At 35.0% G+C, this 27,526-nt stretch overlaps 1 protein-coding gene across 1 annotated transcript in view; it reads left to right on the forward strand.

Annotated features, from left to right (window-relative positions):
• The window catches only part of COL21A1 (collagen type XXI alpha 1 chain), a 135,659-nt gene that overhangs the window by 67,053 nt on the left and 41,080 nt on the right, over positions 1–27,526 (forward strand). Inside the window, exons 13-16 of the mRNA XM_058554129.1 lie at positions 9,807–9,860; positions 10,334–10,385; positions 11,003–11,058; positions 11,182–11,235. Coding sequence (XP_058410112.1) covers positions 9,807–9,860; positions 10,334–10,385; positions 11,003–11,058; positions 11,182–11,235 — 216 coding nt within the window. The remainder of the gene's footprint in view (positions 1–9,806; positions 9,861–10,333; positions 10,386–11,002; positions 11,059–11,181; positions 11,236–27,526) is intronic.

The raw sequence follows: 27,526 nt of genomic DNA on the forward strand, positions 1-27,526 counted from the left end.
GTCTCAGCAGCATTTGACACAAATGAGTCCTTAATAGAGTCTATATTATCATAGTATTAAATATAAACTTATATGAATATAAATTTATGGATTAAATATGTAAATATACATATTGGTGAGTATAGCAATGATTAATATATTTATAGCTACAATTAATAATAAAATATTATTAAATAAATACATATTACAAATACATTAATAAATAAGTACACACTGTTAAATAACAAAAATTCAACTAAGTAAATTTTAAAGATCTAATTGCCTTTATTGAATGGTTCATGAATCAGGCAGCATTGCATCTAGTGAGTAGAAAGGAGCTCCGTCGAGCTGCAGAGAGGGAGTGGAAAAAAGGAAATTATTATCAAAGAATGCACTGTTCTAGGCAAGATTGCCCTCTGAAGTGGAACAGAAGGGATCTATCAGTGGATGGCCTCCTAGTGCTGACCAGGAAATTCCAAGTTGGCTGGTTAAAGGTCACATTCCTGGGGAAGGTTGAAATTGTAATTAGGTTAGGTATTAGGTCTTGGTTTGCTGCCATGGGGCCTAACGTAAGTGACTCAATTTGGGGCCTGTTGTCTCTTTTTTTAGCAACACGTATATAGATACTTTGTTTTCTAATAAAATATTTTGCTTCATCTGAATCTGGAGAAACTGTGGAATTGTTGTTACAACCAGGGGTTCTACATTTTATGGAAGGAGTGGTACCACATTTTCCTTCTTTCCTACATCCTTTCCTCAGAGGCTTTTCTTCCAAAGCAGCACTAGCTGTGCCCTCCCTAAATATTCTCTGAAGTCAGGCTTTGTTGAGTGTCCCTCCTGTACATACGGTGCTGACTGATGTGTGCTCGTGTTTTCACTACTTCTGTAGATACTTTTGCAAAGTCTTGATTGTTTCCTGATCTTTCAGCCTCTTCTCTTTTAAGACTTTGTACTGGATTCAGCATCTTGGTTTATTATAAAGAACCATTATTTCCATGTCCCGCCTCATTTATTGGCTGCTATGCCTCTTTCTGTCTTGTTTTCTTTTTCCCTACTGGCATCATCGGGAAACTTACCACTTTTATTGAATTTTTGCAGAATGCTTCATCTTTTCTTGGTTCTAATCTCTATGTCTCATCTTCACTTTGGGTGTACTCTGTTCTGTGGTCACTGAGAAGCTGCCGGTGGCCTTGTAGTAGAAGGTCAGGAATCTACCGTGTTCCTAGGCCTGAGTAGTCCAGTGGTGATCCCCAAAGCCAAGGGGGTTGCCCATCATTGTGTTACAGTGAGGAACCATTTTAATAGATTTAAACAGTTCCCAATGAGTCATTACTGCCTGAGCCTGAGTAAGACTTAGCATTTGTTTTTATCTGAGAGGAGAAGAAACAACTAAGATGTGTAGGGCTTTTGATGTATTGGCTGTTTGAAGGCTTTTACTATTGTGTGTACATTTTTCTGTTTTATTTTTAGACATTGTGCATCAGTATTATCCATATGCATTCCTTATCACATACAGTTCTCACAAAAAGGCCAATGAGCTTAGTAGAGTAAGTCATACTATGCCTATTTTACATTAATTGTGGAATAAATTATCCCTATTTTACAGTTTGGAAAACTGAGAAATGAAGAATTTAAATCATTTGTCTTAAGTTACTTAAGGATCAGGGGGTTGAAATAAACTGTCTTGATCTCAGTCTGGCTTTCTTTTCGCTATAGTTTTTTGCTTTGGCCAGAATAGTTTTTAACAGTGTGATTTGTTCCTCTTTCACTCTATTGCCTGCACTGTGAGAAGAATCCCTGAATGCCTGTCAGTAACCAAGTAGGTAGGAGGAGGAGAGAGCTGGATGAATGACTTTAGGTTGTGCTGATTACGCTGTGAGAGAGGATTCAGGGTCTCCATCTCTCTCAAGGGAAGTGGGATACTTCACTATAGATCATAGATCATAAAACTTTTAAATTGCAAAATCTTTGCTGTAAAAGACTTTGGGGCATGTAGTCCCATGCATATGAATGAATTATATGCCTATGCTACTGAACAAAGCATTATGTGCATTTAAAGCATGTACACCAAGAAATTTTAAAAGAATAAGATTTAAAAATACTAGTTTTTATTCTCTCTTTCTACTCAAATAAATAATCTTGACCTGACTTTGGAGACTATGACTCTAGATCAATTTATGAGATAGACAGGTTCATCAAAGGCATATTCATCAGTCATGAAAGCTTTGGGGGCATCTTGTGGGAAATGGAACCATTTTACTGTAAATCTTGAATTGTCTTTGATTCTAATCTCTTGTAAGCTTGGATGGAACCAAGAATGTGACTCCTCAAAATAATTGTTTTATTGAAATTTTCTTGGAGGACTCAAGAATATTTATCATATTTTAGAAAATAAAAATATTTTGTATATTCAGCAAATTATCATTAATCACAAGCAAGGTATCAGCTAGGATAGAGTAGGTTATGCTGCAATAGCAAACATATTCCAAATGCCTATGGCTTAAAACAGAAAAGCTTTATTGCTCATCAAACTACACATTTGTTAGCAGCAGTGAGGGGTCCCCCATTGTCCTCACATGGAGACTCAGGCTAACAGAAGTTTCACCATCTAGATTATAACGGATTACAGTGGCAGGTGCATGGAGAATCAAACAGTGGCTTCCATTAAATCACTTCCATTCATCTTTAGTTAGCCAGAGCAAATTTTGTAAACCACATCAACTTCAAGAGTCAGGAAAGTGTGATTCCCCCAAATGCTTGGAAGTAGAGAGAATCAGGATATTGATAAATAGTGGTCATATCTACTAAGAAAAATAGGAATGAATCAAGAATGGATTTTTTTCCTCAAAGAGGTTGGGATCTAATAAAGCACATAACACGTACAAAGTAACTGTATTTCAAGATAGTCATTATTAAGTGCCAAAGAAGAGAGTTGAATAAAATTCTTTGGGAGTTTAACGGAAAGTTGGAAATTCAAAAAGACTTCGTGAAAGAAACTGTCAGCAGGAAGTTAATCAAGCTACACAGTATAGATGCTATTCCTGTCCAATTTAAGAAATCTGTAACTTAGGGATGTTGTGGTTCTTTATTATCCTTTGTGTGTGTGTGTATTATCAAGACTGTAATGAACATCTCAGTATATATTTCTCAGTAAATTTTTCTGAATATATCCATAGGAAAATTTCCCAGAAGTAGAATTGATTATAGGATCAAAGAGTTAAATTCATAATTCAACTTTGATACAAATCGCCTATTTACCTTCCAGAGTTTGTACTCCCCCTACAAGTGTGTGAAAATATCTTTTCTCACACTCTTATCAGTGCTGAGTTGCATTCAAGTTTCTAATTTTCACTAGTATAAGTTAAAAATGGTATTGGTTTTATTTGCATTTCTTTGTTAGTGAGTAAGGTGAAGTACCTTGTCATGTGATTTTTGGGCACATTGGATTTTCTCTGTAATTTGCTTTTTATTTATATTCTTTTTTTCCCACTGGGCTGTTCATCTTTTAAAAATTGATTTTTATATGCATTTCATAAATTGTGTCAAAATATTATTTCTAGCTTATGTGTTTTGACTTGGTTTTTGGAATTCTGGCCATACAGAAAATTTAAATTTTTATGTATACATAGATTTTTTTTCCTCCTATGTTTGTGTCTGTACAGAAAGTTTCTACATTCTAACACTTTGAATATAATTACTTGTGATTTTATTTTTAGAATTTTATTATTTTGTATTTTAACCTTTAAAATTTTAATGTTTGGAGTAAAGTTAGATGAGCATTCATATTTTTCCCTCTCCTTTCCTAAATGGATAGCCAGTTGCCACAACAATATGGAATATCACTTTTTTCTCCATTTAATTGAAAAACCATCATTATTGCTAAATTTCCATTTTTATTTGGGTCTGGTGTTTTTGGCTTTCCATTTTGTTCCATTTATCTGTCTACATCCTCTCCACTGCCAAATTGTTTTAATTATTGTCACTTCATAATATGATTTAATATTGGCAGGGCTGGTCCTTCCCCATTATGCTTTATAATCAAAATTTTCCTGGCTGTTCTTGTGTGCTTCTTTTTCCAGATAAAGCTCAGTGTCTTTTCTTCAATTTTTTAGAAGTTCCTATTCATATTTTAGTTAGGATTCCTTTGAATTTATGGGTTAATTTGAGATAATCATTGACATAATTTCAATCCTGAGTTTTCCTTTTCAAGGATTTATCTTTTTATTTTATTTCAGGCTTGAAACTCAATGGAATAATAAAGGTTTTTTTTTGTATTGGTCCATAATATTACCTAAGTTTATATGTAGGTATTTTTTTTTTTTGGTGAGGAAGATCAGCCCTGAGCTAACATCCATGCCAATCCTCCTATTTTTGCTGAGGAAGACTGGCCCTGAGCTAACATCCATACCCATCTTTCTCCACTTTATGTGGGATGCCACCACAGCATGGCCTGACAGGCGGTGCATTGGTGCGCGCCTGGGATGGGAATGCGGGCCGCCAGCTCCGGAGCGCGCACACTCAACCGCTCCGCCAGGGGGCCGGCCCCATATATATGTAGGCATTTTTACCTCTTTTATTCCTATTGTAATTGGAACTTTATCATCAATATATTTTTATATTGGTTATTGTTTACATATAAAAAACTATTTTTGTATATTAATTTTTTTAAAAAAGCAATTAACTGATTTCTCTTATTAATTATTGTAAGATATTAGGTATATTGGCATATTAGATGTATATTTATAAATAAAGATAATTTGTATTCTCCCTTCTAGTTTTTACCTCTCTTATTTATATATTTTGTCTAGATTCATGAGCTAGTCAAAACTGGCTAGAAAAGCTTTAAAAATACTGGTGATGCTGGGCAACTTTGTTTTCTTTTAAGTTTCAAACGGTCACAGTCTCTTTTAGTCTGGGTTTGTGGCTCTTTTGGTAGTATAACTCTCTCAACAGCAAATACATATTTGTAATTTCACGTCTTTGACTTTTGATTCCAGCCAATAGCAGCATCTACAATCCTGTTTTAGTCATGGCCCTTTCTACATTAATTATTAATAATAAGTGATATTAATTTATCAGACATCCACTACACTCTTAGTTTCTTTTTCTTGAGCTGTTATGTCCAGTTTAAAAGGATTTATTGGATCCACCTTAATTGATTCAGAAGATTTAAGAATGATGTTTATGGCCACACCCTTGATTTGGACTTTCCCAGAGGCTGAGTTTTAGTGGAACTTCTTTTAAAGGCCTTCTCCAGTTTCATTGTTTACCTGTTAGAGATGAGGAAAAAGTTGTATTTCCCAATCCCAGTATTTTTGGACTTGGTCTATTCCTTTTAATTACTACTTGCAGACTGGCTAATTCTTTTCTGAGCTCATCTCTTTTATAGTTACTTCTCAAATATAGCCAATACCAATCAATTCATGATTCCAACATTCTGTTTTCTCAATTCTTTACCTCTAACTATAAGTTGATTTGATGCATTATTTGCCTTTGCAAGTTATGACAAGCAAAGTTTTTTATCAAATATTCACCACTGCATTATATGAATCACCATTTTTCCAACCTCAATGATTGATTTTCACTGCTCACTACTCAGCGTCAAAGCCAATGCCATGTATATCTTTTAATATTGTTGTTATGGCAGCCTCCTGTTTCTAGTATACCAATTTTTGTATTAGTTAACTTAGGCTAAGCTGTAGAAAAGTAAGAGATGACCTAATAGCTCAGTGGCCAATACAAGAGCGTTTATTTGTCTTTCACGTTACGTGCACTTTGTGGATAGACTTTGGCTTAACTTTCCACTTCTTTGCTACCCGTTACTTTAAGACCTTGGACATAACTTGGAGAAGTATAATGTGTTTGGGTCATGGTTTCTTGTGATCTGTATTTTGTAGATATTGTCTTAGTATTTCCCAACCATTTTGCTCACTAAGTTTCTCTGCTCCCCCCTCCCCTTAACTGCTGTATGTTAACATGGATGCCACGCATTTTTATTTTACTTAAAAATCTTGCTTATGCACTTGAGGGTAGCTTTGTCCAGATTTTATGTATTTTTTTGTCCCAATACGGGTGAATATTCCTGGTTGTCTTCTCACATCATCTGAGATTTGTTCATCATCTCCGGTAAATTAAAGTTTGAAGATTGTGTCCTCTATAACCTGTAGCCAGAGAATGGAAGTCTTAGCTGAGACTTGGCTTAACCTTAATAGGGAATCCTGGTTTGCTCCTTTCTTCTGTAGTTTTGTCAAGTAGTCATTGCCCAGTAAATACCATCTTAACAAGAGTGGATCTTAGCCTTGCCTAGCCTTCAACTGATTATCTCAATTCAGTCTTCTAAAGAGTTAGCTCAGATTCTTCTCTTAACTTTAATCCCTTAACTTTAATCTCTCTAGGAACTGTTACCACTGCCTCCTGCCCCAAGCAAAAGGGAAAAAATATATTCAAAACGTAGTTTTGGTTCTTATATTAGAGTCCACACAGTAGGGGAAAGAAAATCATCTAGTTGTCTTGTTGTGTTTCTTGATCTCTCCCTAAATCTTAGTTTTTTTCTTTTATCCTCTGTTTGGTTAAATTGTTGAGCTTTGGAGATAAAAACCCCAGAATGTGTGAACTTTTAGTGGGTCTTCTCTCTCTCTCTGTCACACACATGCACCCCAGATTGGTTTTAATCTTTAGTGGAAAATTAAGGTAGTCAAGGGGAAGCTATTATTCTTGAGAAGGACATTCATTGTAAGCTATAAAAATATTATTCCTATTAAGACTGGAAACAAATTGACCCCCAAAGGCAGTGGCATAAATGAGAAAAACGCTTATTTTTCTCATGTAATAGGTTGTCTGCAAACTCATTCAGGAACTCATGTTTTTCCCTTTTGTTGTTTTAGTCTTCCATAGAGTGTTGTTCTCTTCTACATAGTCAGGGCAACATCACTACTCACTAGTCACTATCTTTTCTGCATTCTAATCTGATGGGATGGAGGAAAGAGAAGTCATAGCAATAACTTACCTATTAATCAACGATGTGGAAATTGCACACCATTGTCCCACAAACATTCTGCCAGCAAAAACCTAGTTGCATGGCCATGCCTAACTGCAAAAGAGAATGGGAAATATAGTCTCTAGTTGGGCAGCTATCTGCCCAGATAAAAGTCTTTTCTGTGGTGGTAAAAGGTAAACAGATTTTTGGATATAACCATCAATCTAGCATAACTTTTATACTGGATAGCCTTATAGATCAATTAAAGGAATCAAAAATAATACAGATAGATCTGAAATATGATATAATTTTTGTTTCTTATTTCCCATTGGTTTTTGTGGGAGAATATTAGGGAATTCCTGGACTTTTGGCCTGAATTCATTCTCTGTGAAAATTTATCTTATAATGGCTGCTATTCTTTCACTAATGGAAAATCAAGGAGTATTTCTATCTATGGAATAGGTCAGTGTTAAAATTTAAAGTTTTTTTCTTTTTTTTTTTTACCTTTGGTGAGGAAGATTGTCCCTGAGCTAACATCTGTGCCAATCTTCCTCTATTTTGTACGTGGGATGCTGCCACAGCATGGCTTGATGAGTGGTATGTAGGTCTGTGCCTGGGATCCGAACCCATGAACCCTGGGCCGCTGAAGTAGAGCACATGAACTTAACCACTAGGCCACCGGGCTGGCCTCAAAAGTTTTTTTAAACTAAGAAGGCCAGTAGTTTATTGGTCTAGTCAGATAAGTGCATTCTCAGATTTTCCTGCAATCAACCAGAGTGAATCAGGAATGAATTTGGTTCAGCACAATACAGAGCAGGTCATGAATATTGGGCGCCTACTCTAGAGGTCACAGTAACCCTGTCCAGCAGGTTAAAAGCCTCCCATTGGAAAGTGTCTACAGGGACAATTGGAGATTATACATCATGCGTGTACCTTCTCAGTTTGTATCTTCCTTCTCTTGTGTCTGTCCTGCTGTCTCCTGTGATAAAGGACTGCTGTGAACCCACCTCCCTAGTGGACAAGATGCCCTCGATGTTACTATTGAAGCATCAATAATTCGCTTGACGAAGATGAAGGGTTGAAAACACACATTAAGTTTCTCTCTCTCTTAAATTCCCATTAAAGCAACAATTAAGGGAATAATAACAATATAAAACCTAACGTGACACAGAGAATGAAAGAGAAGATAACAGCTCCACATTTTTAGAAGCTGAAAAGATCCAAGGAAGCTGAATCCTAAAATGAAAAGTGATATGATTTATATGAGAGACCCTGCCTTTACACACACACTCACGTGTACACAGACATATGCACACACATATGCACACACTCTAAAATCTCAGGAAATAGTAATATCAAGCATTTCTGAAAGTGGAGGTGAACTGAAGTTTCTTAGGAAGCTATTGGATGGTGTGTTCCCCTAAATAAGGGAATAAACACAGATGTAAAGAACAATAAGTCTTTACTGAGACAAATGAGAAGGCTCTAGAAAAGAGACATTAAGGAATCTGAAATTTTGAATTTATTTGAGTATATTTAGAAGTGATTTTTACAATTGGAGATAATTTGGAGCTCAATATTGCAATAAGTTATAGGAAACTAAGCAGTCAACACCACCCCCCCCGGCCCTGAAAAAAAAACCACAAGCAATTTTTAACTCTAGGGAAAACAAACGTTTGGGCAGGAAAAGGCAGGCAATCAACATATTTATGGCTTAGCTGCGAATCTTAACATTATAAATACTGACTACTGATTTAATCAAAGCTGTAACAGAAGGTTAAGGGGATTTGTCCTTCTTAGAAGTGGAGATGGGAAGAGGGTGTTGGGTGCTGTGAGAGGTTAATCCTCTTCTTTCACAGTGGGAAGGCAATAGATTATGCTAGAAACTGAAAATGTGGTAGTAATGTAACCATGTGGTTTCGTGATTTGAACTCATAGAGATATGGATGCTTAAAGTAAAAATAGTTGCCTTTGGGGGATTCTATGCCTTAAATCTATGTCCCTCTTTAAAACATGTGAATAAATAACCTTTACAAAAGTTAAGAATTTTAAGAATTACATCAATCATAAATAACTGGTCACATCCTCTTTTTTCCGTACCAGACAAGCTAAGAGTATAATGAATTGTTTGTATGTAGTGTTTTAATTTGTCCAAATCAAAGTGAATCGACCCAAATTTTGCCATGCCAGCCATTGGTCCTCTCTTAACTGTGTCTTCACAATTAAGATTTTGAAGCTAAGACAGCAGCACCCAACATTTCCCACAGAACTAAGTATTAAAACTATGTCCACTAAATATCAAGCTGTTGGGATTCTTTTTCATCTCTCCTCTTTTGGAGATAACTTAACGCCTTTCATCTTCATAGACACATCTGAATAGATACCTAACTATGAACAATTCTTAAGGTCAGCAATAGAAAAAAAAGGTTCCATGGAGTCCTAGAGTGTTTTGAGACTTTTAGTTCGAGGTCTGTCTTTACTGAGCTGGATGGGATCTCAGAGGATGACTCTCTCCAGAGAATGTTGACACTAAGTCATTTCTATAAACTCCTATGTCTTGCCACTGTAAGAGCCTAAAGATTTTCAGAATAGGTGCTGCTCTCTAAGTCTGCGATCAGGATCGCTGATGAGACTCCCCTAGGCCCCAGATACTTTCCTTCTCTGATCACCAACGAAACCCTAATAAATGAGGATTAATCTTTCACAGAGATAAGGTTTTAATGTAGATCTGCTTTTAACTATTTGCAGATTTATTTCAATGGATTTTGACAAGCGTGAGGTTGAAGAATATACGATGGTATTGGTTAGGCTGAATTGTGTTTTCTTTAATTAATTTGAGTTTTATTTTCAGGGTGACCGCGGACTTCCCGGTTTTCCTGGGCTTCATGGAATGCCAGGATCAAAGGTTGAAGAAATCTGGTCTTTTTAAATTCAGCAATGTCATATTTTATTTCAAATTGAAAGTACTTTATGTTACAAATGTGTTATAAATAAATGCTCATATGTAAATTAAAGTATATTAAAGTAATGATTGGATTAAGATTAATATCATAGTTTACATAAAGCTCTTACAAATTTCCTTTAAAATTTTCAGTCATAAATCTTGTAATATTTAAAAATTGATGAGTACATTTTACGGTATAGAAATTCTCTTAACTATGAGCTCTATACTATAGACCCTGTTATAGCACTAACTGTCCTTATTTTTCCTTGTAAAGTCTGGAAAATAGGACTTTTTAAACAAACTTTTTAATTTCTATTTTATTTTAGTGTTGGTATATTAAACTCCATTGGTTATAATTGGTATTGTTTTTCTTTAATCTATAAGAGAAATATTCATATTTCTCTAAAATCCAATATTTATATTTTGTCTTTTAGGGTGAAATGGGTCCCCATGGAGAAAAAGGATCACCTGGATTTTATGGCAAAAAGGAAAGTATGGATCACAAAACAAAGCATTACATTGAACTTTCAATGTAATGGAAATAGAAAACTTGCATTTCAGTCCCAGCCCACCATTATAGCAATTAACTTTGTTCGTGTTCCTCAGAGTTATTCAGAACAATGAAAACATGGAAAAATAACTGGTGACTGTTATGCATGGTATTCTATAAGAATACACTGTGTTATTGATCATTCTGAACTTGTAAAATATGTAGAGAGAGAGACTCCTTGGGAGCGGTAGCTGCTTAACGGCTTGTCTATTGAGAATTGATGTCTTGGGCCTTCCTAATTCTTCACCTTGAAGGAAGATTATACTCTCTGTATATTTAAAATACTCATTGCTTTTTAATTTTGCCAAGATGCAGTGTCTGTGTTTCGATGCTTGTAATAATTCTGCATCCGTCAATATTTTCAATGTCTTATGTTGTGTCCGCTTCTCTGGTAAAATAATGCTTTGCCAAAAGTTGCAGAGCCAACACCAGCTGTAATTCCATGAATTCTGTCACTACGTGGTGAGGTTAACTCACTTGCCTCTTTGAGTTTGTGTTGGAATTTTAAAACATTATTGTAAGGTTTGCTTTTTAAATGTTCGTTTTTTAATACAGGGCGCAAAAGGTGAAAAGGGGAATGCTGGTTTTCCTGGCCTTCCTGGACGTGCTGTGAGTTTGATAGAAAAAGTTCTTGAGTATTTTACTTTAAATAAAAATTATCTTATACTGCCTTCCTTTAAAAAGAAAAATGAGTGCAAAAAATGTATTAAAATACATGTATTTATTTTTCAGGGAGAACCAGGAAGACATGGAAAGGATGGATTAATGGGTAGTCCTGGTTACAAGGTATTTACAAAAAAAAAAACAACAACAACAAAAAAGATTTCTGTAACTTGTGAGTGAAAGTTAGAAAAATGTACTGATATTAGAGTCTGGATATTATGGCATTGGCCTCAAATTAAAGAGCTAAGAGTTGTTTTAGTGTAATTTAAAAATGATGCTAAATTTCTTTTGAGTCTATTTTTGATTCTTATGTGTTAGAAATAAAATCCCAGGATATTAGAAGTTGAGCTTCTTTGATAAGCCATTCAGATGGGTTTGTTTGGTGGGTTAGGGGCAAATGTACTTAGCTCTGTCTCCCAAGGAATTAAGGTTTTTGGTGGGAGGGAGCTGTGCCCTTAAGCTTGACCACTTCTTTATCAGTTGTGTGGTATGAGAGAATTAGAGCAAGGGGAACTGCAAAGTGCCAATCATTCACCACCTCTACTCCGCTTCTGTGAGTTTGACTATTTCAGATTCCTCATATAAGTGGGATCATGTAGTATTTGTCATTCTGTGTTTGGCTTATTTCACTTAGCACCTTCATCCATTTTGTTGCAAATGGCAAGATTTCCTTCTTTTTTGAGGCTGAATAATATTACTGTGCGTGTGTATCTATAACTATCTATATCTCACACTTTATTCATTCATCTGTCCATATTCATCTAAGTTGCTTTCATGTCTTGGCTATTGTGGATAATACTGCAATGAACATGCGAGTGCAGATATTTCTTCAAGATCCTGATTTCCATTCCTTTGGATATATACCCAGAAGTGGGATTTCTGGATCATATAGTAATTCTATTTTTAATTTTTTGAGGAATCTCCATAGTGGCTGCACCAATTTACATTCCTACCAACAGTGCACGAGCGTTCCAATTTCTGCACATCCTCACCAACACTTGCTGTCTTTATTTTTTTATTTGATGATAGCCCCTAGTAGGTGTGAGGTGATATCTCACTGTGGTTTTGACTTGCATTTCCTGATGATTAGTGATGTCAAGCACCTTTTCTATCGTATATTTGTTGGTCATTTGTATGTTTTCTTGGAGAAATGACTATTCAGTTCCTTTGCCCATTTTTTAAATTGGGTTGTTTGGTTTTTTGCTATTGAGTTGTAGGAGTTCCTTATATGTTTTTGATTTTAACCTTTTAACAGATATATGGCTTGCAAATATTTTCTCCCATTCTCTAGGTTGCCTTTTCATTTTGTTGACGGTTTCCTTTGTTGTGCAGAAGCTTTTAAGTTTGATGTAGTCCCACTTGTCTACTTTTGCTTTTGTTGCCTGTGCTTTTGGTTCATGGGTTGAATGAATGAATTTTAGGATTGTTTTTTCTATTTATGTAAAAATGGCATTGAGATTTTGGTAGGGATTACATTGAATCTGTAGATCATTTTGGGTACTATGGAAATTTTAACAATGTAAAGTGTTCCAATCCATGAATTAGGGATGTCTTTCCATTTATTTGTTTCTTCTTTAATTTCTTTCATCAGTGTTTTGTAGTTTTTACTTCCTTGGTTTAGTTTATTCATGAGTATTTTATTATTATTATCATCATCATCATTATTATTATTGCTGAGGAAGATTCACCCTGAGCTAATGTCTGTGCCAATCTTCCTCTATTTTGTATGTGGGTCGCTGCCACAGTGTGGCCACCAACAAGTGGTGTAGGTCCATGCCCGGGACATGGGTCGCCGGAGCAGAGCATGCGGAACTTAACCGCTGGGTCACAGGACTGGCCCCGAAGTATTTTATTATTTTTGATGCTATTAGAAATAGGACTTTTTTCTTAATTTCTTTTTTTGATAGTTTGTTGTTAGCATATAAAACTGCAACTGATTTTTGTATATTCAATTTGTATCTGGCAACTTTACTGAATTCATTTATTAGTTTTAACAGATTTTTGGTGAAGTCTTTAGGGTTTCCATGTATAAGAACATGTCACCTATAAACAGAGACAATTTGACTTCTTCCTTTCCAATTTGGATGTCTTTTATTTCTTTTTCTTGATTAATTGCTCTGACTGATACTTCCAGTACTATGTTGAATAGAAGTGGCAAGAGTGGGCATCCTTGGTTTATTCCTGATCTTAGAGGAAAAGCTTTCAGTTTTCCACCATTTAGTGTGATGTTAGCTGTGGGCTGTGTGGTCTTTATTGGGTTGAGGTAAGTTCCTTCTATACCTAATTTTTTGAGAGTTTTAATCATGAAATGGTGTTGAATTTTGTCAAATGCTTTTTCTGCATCTATTGAGATGATCATGTGATTTTTATCTTCATTCTGTTAAGGTGGTGTGTCACATTGATTTGCATATATTGAACCATCTTTGCATCCCAGGAATAAATCCCACTTGATCATTGTATGTGATCCTTTTAATCTGCTATTGAATTTAGTTTGCTGGTATTTGTTGAGGATTTTTGCATGTATGTTCAACAAGGATATCAGCCTGTAGTTTTCTTTTCTTGTGGTGTTTTGTTTGGCTTTAATATCAGGCTGATACTGGCCTCATAAAATGAGTTTGGAAGTGTTCTCTTTTCTTCTATTTTTTGGAAGACTTTTAAGAAGGATTGGCATTAATTCTTTTTTAAATGTTTGGTGGAATTTACCTGTGAAGTCATCTGGTCCTGGGACTTTATTGGGAGGTTTTTGATTACTGTTTCAATCTCCTTATTTGTTATTGATCTGTTCAGGCTTTCAGGTTCTTCTGAATTCGGTCTTGGTAGGTTTTATGTTTTTGGGAATTTATCCATTTCTTCCAGTTTGTCCAATTTGTTGGCATGTAATTATTCATAATAGCTCCTTATGATCTTTTTAAAAAATTTCTGTGGCATCAATTGTAGTGTCTCCTCTTTTGTTTCTGATTTTATTTATTTGAGTCTTCTCTCTTTTCTTCTTAGTTAGCCTAGCTAAGGATTTGTCCATTTTTTTTATCTTGTCAAAGAACGATCTCTAGCTTTGTCTATTTTTTCTATTCTCCATTTATTTTTGCTCTAATCTTAATTATTTCCTTCCTTCTGTTAACTTTGGACTTAGTTGGTTCTTCTTTTTCTAGTTCCTTGCTCTTTTTGATATTAATCTGGGTAGCATGTTCGCATGCACATACCCACAGGTATAAACCTGAGTTCACTCCTTTTTAACAGCTTTATTGATAAGTTTACCCACTTAATGAGTACAATTCAATGGTTTTTAGTATATTTACTAAAAGAGTTATTCAATCATCACTGCAATCTAATTGTAGAACATTTTCATTACCTCAAAAATAAACCCTGTACCCATTAGCAGTCACTCCCTGCTTCCTCCCAGCCACTATCCCTCAACTTCCGGCCCTACCCAACTTCTAATCTACTTTTTTGTTTCTAAGGATTTACCCATTCTGGACATTTCCTATAAATAGAATCATAAAATATGTGGTCTTTCATAGCTAACCTCTTTTACTTACCACAACATTTTTGAGGTTCATCTATGTTTTGGCCTGTATCAGTGCTTTACTCCTTTTTATTGCTGATAATATTTCATTGTATGAAAATGTCACATTTTATTTATTCATTCCTCAGTTGATGGACATTTGTGTTGTTTATATTCTTTGGCTGTTATACATAGTGCTGTTATGAATATTTGTGTACAAGTTTTGCATGAACGTATATGTTTTTATTTCTCTTGGGTATATTCCTAGTAGTGGATTTGCTGGAGCATCTAACTATGTTTAATAGGGGCCGGCCCGTGGCTTAGCGGTTAGGTGTGTGCACTCCACTACTGGTGGCCCGGGTTCGGATCCCGGGCGCGCACTGATGCACCGCTTCACCGGCCATGCTGAGACCACGGCCCACATACAGCAACTAGACGGATGTGCAACTATGACATACAACTATCTACTGGGGCTTTGGGGAACAAAAAAAGGAGGAAGATTGGCAATAGATGTTAGCTCAGAGCCGGTCTTCCTCAGCAAAATGAGGAGGATTAGCATGGATGTTAGCTCAGGGCTGATCTTCCTCACAAAAAAAATTAAAAAAAAAAAAAAAGATGTGTAATATTTTAAGGTCATTTCACCTTGATATTTGCTTTCTTGATAGGTTCATGCTACCCTTCATATTTAACCTTGGTTATGTCTCCCACGTTCTAATTAGTGTGGGTCTCCTAAAAATAATTAGATTCATTCTTTCTTGTCTATTTGTAATTTTTTGCTGGAATCATTTGCAATTTTTTAAAAAGCCTAGTTAATTTTTTTTTAAAAATGGACTTTATTTTTTAGAGCAGTTTTAGATTGACAGTAAAACCAAGTGGAAAGTACAGAGTGTTACCGTATACCCCCTGCCCCACCCCCAACACAGCTTCCCCTACGATCAACTTCCCACACCAGAGTGGTACACATGTTACAATTAATGAACCAGTGTTGATGCATCATTATCACTCAAAGTCTATAGTTTACATTAGGGTTTGCTTTTGGTATTGTACATTCTGTGGGTTTGGACAAATATATAATGATATGTATCTACCATTATAGTATCATACAGAATAGTTTCACTGCCCTAAAAATCCTCTGTGCTCTGCATATTCAGCCTTCCTTCCACCTAACCTCTGGAAACCCGATTATTTTACTATCTTCATAGTATTTACTTTTCCAGAATGTCATATAGTTGGAATCATACAGTATGTAGTCTTTTCAGATTGGCTTCTTTAACTTAGTAATATGCTTTTAAGGTTCCTCCATGTCTTTTCGTGGCTTGAAAGCTCATTTCCTTTTAGTACTGAATAATATTCTTTTGTCTGAATATTCCAGTTTATATTTCCTTTTTGGAATCTTTGAATAATGAATCATACTTGATTTTTTTCTGACCTTTTTAAAACCTATTTTCTTCTTCCTATCTAGCTTTCTGTTTTAAAGTTTTTAAATCCTACAGAAAATTGAATTACATAAATATATGAATATTTATTTCCATAATTTTTTTTTGTCAAACTACTGGGAAGTAAATTGTAGACACTGTGCATTTCTCTCCTCAACCCTTAAGCTGTATCTCCTAAGAATTATTTATATTCTATTATGACACCCAAGAGATTTAATATCAATACAATAATGTTTTCTAATATGAGCCCGTATTCAAATTTTTTCAATTGTACAAAAAATGTCCTAAATAGCTATTGTTCTAAACACCTGGATACTATCAAGATTTGTGCATTGCATTTGGTCATATGTTAGGGTTCTCTAGGGAAACAAAACCAATAGGATGCACGGACGTGTGTGTGTGTTTGTGTGCTTATATATAGTATTTATAATATATATGTCAAATATAAAAATATATTTGTATGTATCATATATATCAAATATATAAATATTTATATTTTTGTGTGTGTATATATTTTACGTGTATATATATATATAGAGAGAGAGAGAGAGAGAGAGAGAGACATTGAGATTCATTCATTCGAATGAATTGTCTCGCGCAATTATGGAGAGTCTGCTTTCTGTCACTATAGTTTTGCCAGTCTTATAATTTCAATTAAATATAATCATACAGTATTTAGTCATTGGATATATGACAGTTGGTTTTTTCATTCATTAGTTGATGAACATTTGAATTGTTTCCTATATTTGGCATTTATGAATAATGTTGATATGAATATTCTCATACACATCCGAGTTGGACATATTTTCATTTCTCTTGGATTGATACCTAGTAGAATCACTGAACTGTATGGGGAGTGTATATTTAACTTCTTAAAAAACTACCAAACTATTTTCCAAAGTGGTTGCATTCTTCTCTATTTCCATCAGTAATTCCGGAGAATTCCAGTTTTATCACATCCTGCCAACAGTGAATGTTATCACCTTTTTTTATATTTTAGCTATTTTAGTTGGTGCGTAATGTTTATCTCATTGTGGTTTTAATTTTGCCTTCTCTGATGACTGACAGTGTTGACATCTTTTGATGGCCTTGTTGGCCATTTGTATGTGTACTTTTGTGAAGTGTCTATTCAAAACATTTGACCATTTAAAAAAATTGGGTTGTTTGTCTTCTTATTAATGAGTTGGAAGAGTTCTTTATATATTCTGGATATAAGTCCTTTATCAGATATGTGTTTGCAAGTATTTTCTTCCAGTCTTTGGATTGCCTTTTCATTTTCTTAATGGTGTGTGTTTTGAAAGGAAAAAGTTTTTAATCTGGATGAAGTCCAATTTCTTAAACTTTTTTATGGTTCATGCCTTTTGTGTCCTATTTAAGAATCTTTCCCTAACTTCAGGTTATAAGATTTTCTCCTACCTTTTCTTCTAAAAGAAAAAAAATTTAACTTTTCCAAACACATATTTAGAACATTATACTCTCTAAAATTTTATCATCTTAGCTTACAAATTTAGGTCTATGATTCATTTTGATGATTTTAATTTCTATGTATGGTGTGAGGTAAAAGTCAAGGTTCATTTTTTTTTTTTTTCTATTTGGAGACCCAGTTATTCCAGCACCATTTATTGAAAAGACTGTCATTTCGCATTGAATTACATGAGCATTTTTGCCAAATTTCAATTGATCAATATATTTGTGAAACTATTTTTGGACCCTCTATTCTGTTCCGCTAATCTATACCTCTGTCCTTTCATCAACAACACACTCTCCTGATTACCATAACTTTAAAATAAGTCTTGAAATCAGGTAGTGTCAGTATCTAAACTTGTTTTTCTTTTTTTAAATTGTAATGGATAGTCTAGTTACCTATAAAGTCCGTATAAGCTTTAGTATCAGTCTGGAAATTTTTACAGAAAGCTGTCTTGGGTTTGTTAAATAAACTTTTTAGTTTGGAATAATTTTAAATTTACAAAAAAGTTGTAGATATATTTGAGAGAGTTCCCTTGTATGCTTTACCCAGTTTCTCCTGATGTTAATGTCTTATATTACTATAATATTTTGTCAAGACTGCGAAATCAATATTGGCACATTTCTGTAAACTGAACTCTATACTTTATTTGGGTTTCATTAGTTTTTCCACTAATGTCCTTTTCCTGTTCCAGGATCCAATCCAGGATATATGACATTGCATTTTTTTTAATCGTGTCTCCTTAGTTTCCTCTAATCTGTGATAATTTATCAGTCTTGTTTTTCATGACTTAGCCAGTTTCGAAGAGGGTTGATTAGGTATTTCATAGAATATCACTCAATTTCGGTTTGTCTGATGTTTTCCTCATGATTAGATTGGAATTATGGTTTTTTTGTATTGGGGGAGGATAACACAGAGGTGAAGTGCCCTTTTCATTATATCAGAGAGTATATACTATCCACATGGCTTATCATTGGTTATATTAACCTTGATCCCTTGGTTATGGTAGTATTTGTCAGGTTTCTCCACTGTGAAGTTATTACTTTTTTCTTTCCACCTTCTCTTTGGAAGTGAGTCACCAAGTCCAACCCCTACTCAAGATGGAGGGGTGGAGGGTGGGATTAAGCTCCAACTCTTAGAGGAGAGAGTATATACATATCTTTACATTTATTGGGGGAGAATTGTAGTTGTAACGATATTGAGTCTTCCAATCCGTGAACATGGTATATCATTTCACTTACGTAGGTTTTCTTTAATTTATCTCAGCAATGTTTTGTAGTTTTCAGTGTACAGATCTTGTATGTCTTTTGTTAAATTCATACCCAAGTATTTTATTTTTTTTAATACTCTTGTGAATAGATTAAAAAAATTTTTGTTGTTGTTGCTAGCATGTGAAAAATACAATTAGTTTTAGTGTGTTGATCTTATATCCTTCAATGTTGCTAAATTCAGTTATTGGTTCCCGCAACTTTCTTTGTAAATTCTTTAGGTTATTCTGCATGAATGATCATATTGTCTGCAAATAAAGATGATTTTCTTCTTCTGTACTAATTTATATAACTTTTATTTATTTTATTAGTTTTATTGCACTGACCAGGGTCTCCAATACAATATTGAATAGAAATGGTGACAATGTGCATTCTTGCCTTGTGTCTGATCTTAGGTAGAGAGCATTCAGTCTTTCACCAGTAAGTATTTGTTGTTGGTTTTACATAGACATCTTTCATCAGGTTGAAGAAATTCCTTTTTATTACTACTCTTTTGAGAGTTTTTTCTCTTTTTTTTTTTTTTAAATTTTTTTCCCCCCAAAACCCCAGTAGATAGTTGTACGTCATAGCTGCACATCCTTTTAGTTGCTGTATGTGGGATGCGGCCTCAGCGTGGCCAGACAAGCGGTGCGTTGGTGCGCTCCGGGGATCCGAACTCAGGCCGCCAGTATCGGAGTGCGCACACTTAACCGCTAAGCCACGGGGCCAGCCCAGAGAGTTTTTTCTCTTTTTAGTGAAGATTAGGTGTTAAATTTTGTCAAAAACTTTTTCTGCGTGTATTGAGTTGATTGTATTGTTTTTTTCCCTTATTTCCTTAATATGATGTATAACATTAATTGATTTTTGTATGTTGCACTGATCTTACATTATTGGAATAGACCCCAATTGGTCATCTTATGTTATTCTTTTTGTATATTGCTGGATTCGATTTGGAAATATTTTATTAAGGACATTGTGTTTATGTTCATGAGGGATATAGATCAGCAGTTTTCTTTTTTTATGATATTTTTATATGGCTTTGGTATCAAGGTAATACTAGCTTCTATTTTCTGAAAGACTTTGTGTAGAATTGGTACCTTTTCTTCCTTATTTGGTAGAATTTACCAGTGAAGCAATCTGGACATGGGCTTTGTAGGGGTGAGGAGGATTTTAATTACTAATTAAATTCCTTTACTAAATATCGGGCTATTTAGAATTTCTCTTTCTTCCTGAGTAAGTATGGGTGATTTGTGCCTTTCAAGGAATTTGTCCATTTTATTTAATCTTCAAGTTTGTTGGTATATTTTATTTAGAATATTGCATTATTATTCTCCTTTTAATGTAGGATTTTTAATGTCCCATTTTTCATTCCTGATGTTATATATTTTGTAATAATAATTTATTATTGCTAGTTTCAATTGAAATCAAACACCACAGGGTTTTTCCTCATCTTTTCGTTTGTCATCTGGGCATGGTGCTTTTTTTTGTTGAGTAGTTCCTTGATAACTTTCTCTTATTTCTTACATGAAAACTGGCTGACTTAAGCATCCTGTCTCTCATAGAGTCAATAACAGTAAAATTTATTCTCTTAGGAAATCAGCCGTTCCATCTAGATTTTTCAAGTGACTTGTATAGAATTGTGCAAATTTCTCTCATGATTTTTAAAAAAGTTTTCTCTGTTTCGATGATTATTCTCTCTGTCATTACTTTAAATATTTATGCTTTCTACTTTTTTTGTTTGATTATGTGAGCTTTTGGTTTCTCTATTATGTTGGTTTTTATTCAAAGATCCAACCTTGTAATTTAATTAACTTCATTGATTTTTCTGTTTGTTTTACTTTTATCTGTATTACTTCTTTCCTCCTTTCTTTTCTCCTAAATTTTTTCTAGATTTTACAATTGGGAGTTGAATTCACTTATTTTCATTCTTTTACCATTTTTTGCTCTTAGTATTTAAATTACATTTTTCTGATTAGTGCTTCAATTATATCTCCTCGATTTTATTGTGCAATGTTTCCGTTAATACTATTTTTTAAGAATTCTGCAATTTTGGTTTTATTTCTCTTTTTCCTAAGAGTTGTTTAAAAGATTAAAAAATTTTTTAGGTTGAAAGGCCTTTTGTTTTGATTCTCTTGTCAATTTCTGGTTTTATGAATGTCATTTGTATAATTTCTTCCTTATGGGATTTATTGAATATTTTTCTTTGACTTATCATATGTTCAACTTTCAGGATTGTTCCCTGCACCTATGAGAAGGTAAATCTCTATTTTGAGAGTGTGAAACTCAACATACATTCATAGGATCTACTTTACTGAATCTCTTGTTTAGATTTTCTGTATACCTAATTTTTGATTTGCTTCACTTGTCTTGGACAGAGAGTGATGTGTTAGTGGCTTCTTAGTGTGTTTTTATCTACTTTTGCTTCCACCTTCTGTTTTATGAAGGTGGTTTTTATGTTATTCGTCGCATAGATATTCACAGCTGTTACATCTTCATTTTGAATTGTTGCTTCACCATTATAAATGTCATTTTTTGTCTCCTTCAATAGTTTTTATCTTGAATTTTACCTTGTCTTACGTCAGGATTACATCCCTGCTCTCTGATTATTTTTATTTGTTATACCTTTGCCCATCCTCCTATTCTTTAGCTTAAGCTTTCTGAATCACTTTTGTTTGAATTGTTTCTCTCATATCAAGCGTAGAGTTGGTCTTCGCTTTTTAAAGTGATCTGAATTTTTTTAAAGAGATTAAGTGTATTTTTATTCATTGACTGATAGGTTTGGTCTTACCTCTTATAATGCTGTGTTATAAGTTTGTTATACTTACTATGTGCATTATGCTATACTTACTAGGCTTCTTTCTCAATGTGGTCTGTTGTTTTTTCTTTTTTGCTTTCATTTTCTTTAGGATTTAGTAAGATTTATGTATTTTTTTTCTAGGGGGCTTTTTTTCTTCCAGTTTTATTGAGATAATTGACATACAGCACTCTATAAGTTTAAGGTCTACAGCATAATGATTTGACTCACACATGTTGTGAAATGATTACCACATTAAGTTTGGTTAACATCCATCATCTCATATAGATACAAAAAAAAAAAAAAGAGAAAGAAATTTTTTTCCTTGTGATAAGAACTCTTAGAATCTACTCTCGTAACAACTTTCAAGTATACCATAATCTGTGTTAACTACTAATGGTTTTATACTAATACCTTTAGTAGTCTATAAAAATACATTTCAGAATTCCTTTAGTCCCCCTTTGCCTTACTTAGGCATTGATTGTTTGTTTTGTTAACTTTAAATGATACCCTTTCATCTCTGTGGCAATTAATTTATTCTATTTTCCCCTTTCCTTCCTCCTTCTCTTCTTATTTGTTTAATAATATTACTTCTACTTTTTCAGATCATATAATATTTATAAACTATTTTTCCACTCTTTCTCCACCTTGTTTCAAATCTGCAATTAAATATATTCAGCGTTCATCACCAGTCCCTTTACCAATATTCCATACTCGTCATTTGGGTTTGATGAAGCTTCTCCTCCAGTATATTCCTTGTGAATACAGTATTCTCTGAATTCTTGTATTTTAACATGGTTTTCTATATTCTTGTTACTTGAATGACAGCTTGGCTGTCGCTCTCTTGTCACCGTTATTATAAACCCTTGTCTCACCCCTTGTCACTGTTTTTCTTTGAATTTCTTTGAAATGTTACTGCACTGCTGTCATGTATATTGCTGATGCCAACCTAATTGTCTTTCCTTTGTAAGTGGCTTTGTCTTTTTGTATGGAAGCCCAGGGGGTCAAAAAAAACCCCTTAATGTTTAAAGTCTAATAGCATAACTTATGTCTCAGAATTAAGAATTCCAGTTACCGGTAGATTCAGGTCTTCTTTTAATTCTGGAATGTTCTCTTGGATTGTAGTTTTAAATAGAAGTTCTGTTTGTATTGTTTTGGTTTATATCTAAGGACTCCAGTTATAGATATGTTGCAACTTCCTTGACTGTCTTCTACCTCTGTCACTTTTTGATCCTTTTTATCTTTTTTAAAATTTCATTTTTATTGGTTATGTTTCGTTTTCTCCTCAAAGCCTTTTAAAATTTTAAGTTAAATCTATTCTCCCTTGTTTTCTAGTAATTTAATCATAATATCTGTGATGATTTTGTCTTTTTTTCCCCTGAATTAATTCTTATTTCATATCTTCCTTTTTTACACCTGAAACGACCTGTATAACGTTGATCTAGGTTACAGCGTTTTGTTGCAGTTTTCTTCTGCTTCATGTTTATTTTTGTGTGAGGGAAATTTACTGAAATGTTTTGATTCTCATTTTCTGTTTTTTCTTTTAGTAGTTTTGTTTGGATATTGTCTGCCAATTCTTTTTCAGTTTCAAATGTCTTATATATATTTAGATCTACAATAATAGGCAGAGTTGTAAAAGTTGAGTGGCTTACTAGGCTTCTTAGTGCTAGAGTGTCTCCTTTTTAAGGTCTAGTGAAATTAGATGTTTCTTTAATTAATGGAATGATTTATTGGGAAGAGTTTAGTATGTCTATTGTTGGAGACGTGGAGAAGTGAGAAGTATAAAGTTCATTTAAGATTCCTGGGGCTGTCCCCATGGCCAAGTGGTTAAAGTTCTGTGTGCTCCGCTTTGGCAGCCTAGGTTCACGGGTTTGGATGCCAGGTGTGGACCTACTCCACTCATCAGCCATGCTGTGGCGGTGTCCCACATACAAAGTAGAGGAAGACTGGCACAGATGTTAGCTCAAGGCTAATCTTCCTCAAGCAAAAAAAAAGAGGAAGATTGGCAACGGATGTTAGCTCAGGGAGAATCTTCCTCACCGAAAAAAAAAAAAAAAATTCCTGTGGCACACCTGGGAGTAGATGTCAGGCAAGTAGTTAGATCCAGATAAGGAGCTCCATCTCATTTGGAGAGGGGAAGGCAGGGGAGACTGAACAGAGTTGGATGGGATTATCTTAGGTTTTAAGAAGGACACCTGTTTCAGTGTAAAAACAAACAAGCTAGCAATGGATAGATGCAAATGCAGGGAAATATGTATGTTTGGTGGCAGGATCTTTGACCTGTTTTCTCTAAGGAAGTGGGAATTGTCATCTGTTGAGAAAGGAGGGGAAAAGGCAGTTTTTGTTGATTCTAGAACTTTTTATATAGCTGTGTGGAAAATGTGACAACGAGGAGGTCAAGGAAATCCAGAAGCTTCATTGAACTCTTGTTGAAGCTGGAAGTTATAATCTGTATGACTATGGAACTATTTTTTTGTGCGTGTGAGGAAGATTGGCCCTGAGCTAACGTCTGTTGCCAATCTTCCTCTTTTTGCTTGAGGAGGATTCACCCTGAGCTAGCGTCGGTGCCAATCTTCCTGTATTTTGTATGTGAGTTGCGCCACAGCATGGCCCGAAATGAGTGGTGTAGGTCCATGCCCAGGAACCTAACCCAGGCCATCGAAGCGGAGTGCACCGAACTTAACCACTAGGCAGCGGGGCTGGCCCAATGGTACTATTTTTTTCGCTCCCATAGCCCTACTTAGAAGCCCAAGCATGGGCTGGAGGAGGCTTTCAGTTTGACTTGCTCATTATTGGCGTTTGCATAACCAAGTGCAGTGGATGAATGGTGAGGTAAAGGAGTAAGAGTTTTAGTTAGAGGGCAGTTGAAATACTGAAAGGTGATGTTTAAACTGGATATGAAAAGAAGTGAACACAGGAGAGGACAGATTATAACAAAAGACATAATTTATTGGATGCTTACTATGTGCTAGGCTCCCTTCTCAGCACTTTATGTGCATTCTCACGTTAATCTTATAAATCATTATGAGTTACAAGTAAAAACAATTTTAGGGGGCTGGCCTGGTGGCACAAGCGGTTAAGTGCGCGCGCTCTGCTGCAGTGGCCTGGGGTTCGCCAGTTTGGATCCTGGGCGCACACCGACACACTGCTTGGCAAGCCATGCTGTGGTGGCATCCCATATAAAGTGGAGCAAGATGGGCACGGATGTTAGCCCACGGCCAGTCTTCCTTGGCAAAAAAAGAGGAGGATTGGCAGATGTTAGCACAGGGCTGATCTTCTCACAAAAAAAAAAAAAAAAAATTTTACCCTTTTACAAATGAGGAAACTGAGGGATGAGAGACTAAGTCATTTGTCCAAGATCATGTAGCCATAATTTAATAACCAATGAAAATTTCTTTCACCAAATTGTTGAAATATCCAAATAATCTTTCCCAAATATAGAAAGTGGTGATGAAACTATTGACTCCACTGTTTATATGACATTTTAACTAGATTAAAATAAAAATTGACCTTATTTTTTAGAAGACTTATTTTGCCTAAATTATAATGTCAAGCCATAGCAGTACAAATATAAAAATAACAGATTATTTGAAAAGAATGTGGCCTAAAACAAATCATAAGAATAAGAGATTGTTAAAACCCCAACGTTTTTGGTGGCAGTGGAGTAGCTAACTTTTATGGGTCTTTCCTTCTGTGCCTAGAGCTGTGCAAGGCACTTTCACTAAGGCTCTTATTTTATTTTCCTAAAAAGAAAAATCTATGAAGTTGGGAGTATTAATGTCATTTAGACATTAAAATCAGATTAAAAGAGATTAAAGAGTTTACCGAAAAGTGCAGTTACATGGCAGAGCTAGAATTTTTCCAGGCCCAGTTCGGGTGATTCCCTCTAGGTATGATGCCTTCCAAACTTCTTGTTTGTCTGTTTGGTCAGCCAAGAGAAGCTTCCCCAGTCTTACGTCTTCTATATCCTCTCTAGCATGCTAGAGATTTGTTTACATACGCAGAATAAACCGTGCAGTAAGATCAAAGTCAAAATAAATTGTTTAATAACAAAGTAAGGATCTTCCTCAAGATTAAATTATATTTTAATGGTCACACACCTTCCACCTGATTTTGAGGGTTGCTATGGCCGCAAACTAAATTCCTCTCCATCCTTTTATTTTCTGTGGGTAAGTACCAAAGACCACAGCATGCAAGGAAATACGCATGCAATGCAAGTTTCATATGTCTGTTTTTGGTTAAATTTCCTTTTATTAAAATAACTGGTTTGTTGTAGAATAAATCATCTTTGACATTAGCTATAGAAATTGGATTGAGGAATAATGTTTAGCATGACATTTTCTCAATTATTTTATACCAAGAAGGAGGTTAATAACAGAATAGCAAAGTGATAAATTAGAGGTAGAGGCATACTGTATGCCTTTTTCCCCCAGCCAAATAGACAGGGTCTCCAGGCCGTGAAAGAAAACAGGTGATCAGGTTAAGTTCTGGTTACCAGTACTGAATTTCATAGTCTAGTTGTGTATTGCATTTGGTTGTTTTATGAAAAATAACCAGAAATCATCCTTTCATCTTCCAATGAACCATTATTAAAAGAATAAAGAGAACATTCTTACGTAAAGATTACTTGCCATCATCTTGTGGTAACTAACCTGTATGATATTCCAAAAGCATATGCCTATCCACAAATGTTTTTCCCATTTCTTTTATCCTCTCAAAATCCAGCATTTAAGAATAAATAGTCCATTCCTCCTTCCATGATATGCTCCAATAGTTGTAAAGAAGGGAACATGTTGTCTTACAGATAGTCTTACATTATGTTCAGCACTATTTTAAGTATTCTAGGTGACAAGAAAGACTCAAGTAAGATATGTTTCCTGCCTTTAAAGTGTTTCCTGCCTTTAAAGAATGTGCAAGTCAGGAAAACAACGCCTACATAAATAAGACACCTGCTGATCAACCTGGCCATCATAAAACTCAGTGCCAGTTGAAGCTATACAATACCTTGTAGTTCACCCAGAGAGGGATTGGTAAGAGCGGGAAGGGTGTGTAAATCTCTCTTGAGATCTGGCCTAGAGCAGTGGTTTTCAAAGTGTGGTCCCAAGACCAGCAGTTTCTGCACCTCCTGGGAACTTGTTAGAAATGCAAATTCTTGGGATCTACCTCAGACCTATTGAGTCAGAAACTCTGGAGTGGGGTCCACAATCTGCAGTCTAACAAACCCTCCAGATACATCTGATACAGGTAAAATCATCGCTCCTGTGGATTATAAAGAATAGGTGATATTTTGTTCATGTAATTCTGTATCATTCTGACTATCTGTGCTAACAAGAAGTAGCAAAAATAAGAATAAACTAAATCCTCAAATGATTGTGGGACTTCATTATTGATAAACCTTGCTGATGGTTCATTCGTTTTTAAAAAATCTCCTCCTAATTATGATAAAATAATAAGATTGGGTCAATGGTCAGAGAAGTAAAAGGAGAGATTTTTTACCAACCAAAGTGGTCATGTAATCCCAAGTTAGTTGTTTCTACTATGTATTTGACAACTGCCCTCCCCCCTTTATTTTATACACAGAAGATCTCAAGTACACATTTGCTTAACAAGTCACATACGATGGTACCTGGAGTGAGGGGAAGTGGCCTAATGACTTAGAGCTGTGCCATGGTTTTCAAATTATCAAAATTAGCTGGAGACCTATTAAACAGATTGCTGGGCTCCCCCACCCAAAGTTTCTGATCCAGTAGGTCTGCAGTAGGGCCTGAAATTTTGTATTTTGAAGAAGTTCCCAAGTGAAGCTGATCTGGCTGGTGAGGGGGCCACACTTGAGAACCGCTGACTTGTATGGCTCCTGACTATTGACATGAGTGTTGTGTTCAGGTATAGTTACTGCATTATTTCCCTGTTGTATTATGACCTGACATGTCCCTTTTCTCTAATTGGTCAGACTTTTAAAAATTTTTTGCT

This window comes from Diceros bicornis, chromosome 14 (assembly GCF_020826845.1).
Source record: "Diceros bicornis minor isolate mBicDic1 chromosome 14, mDicBic1.mat.cur, whole genome shotgun sequence".
In the NCBI taxonomy this organism is placed as follows: Eukaryota; Metazoa; Chordata; class Mammalia; order Perissodactyla; family Rhinocerotidae; genus Diceros; species Diceros bicornis.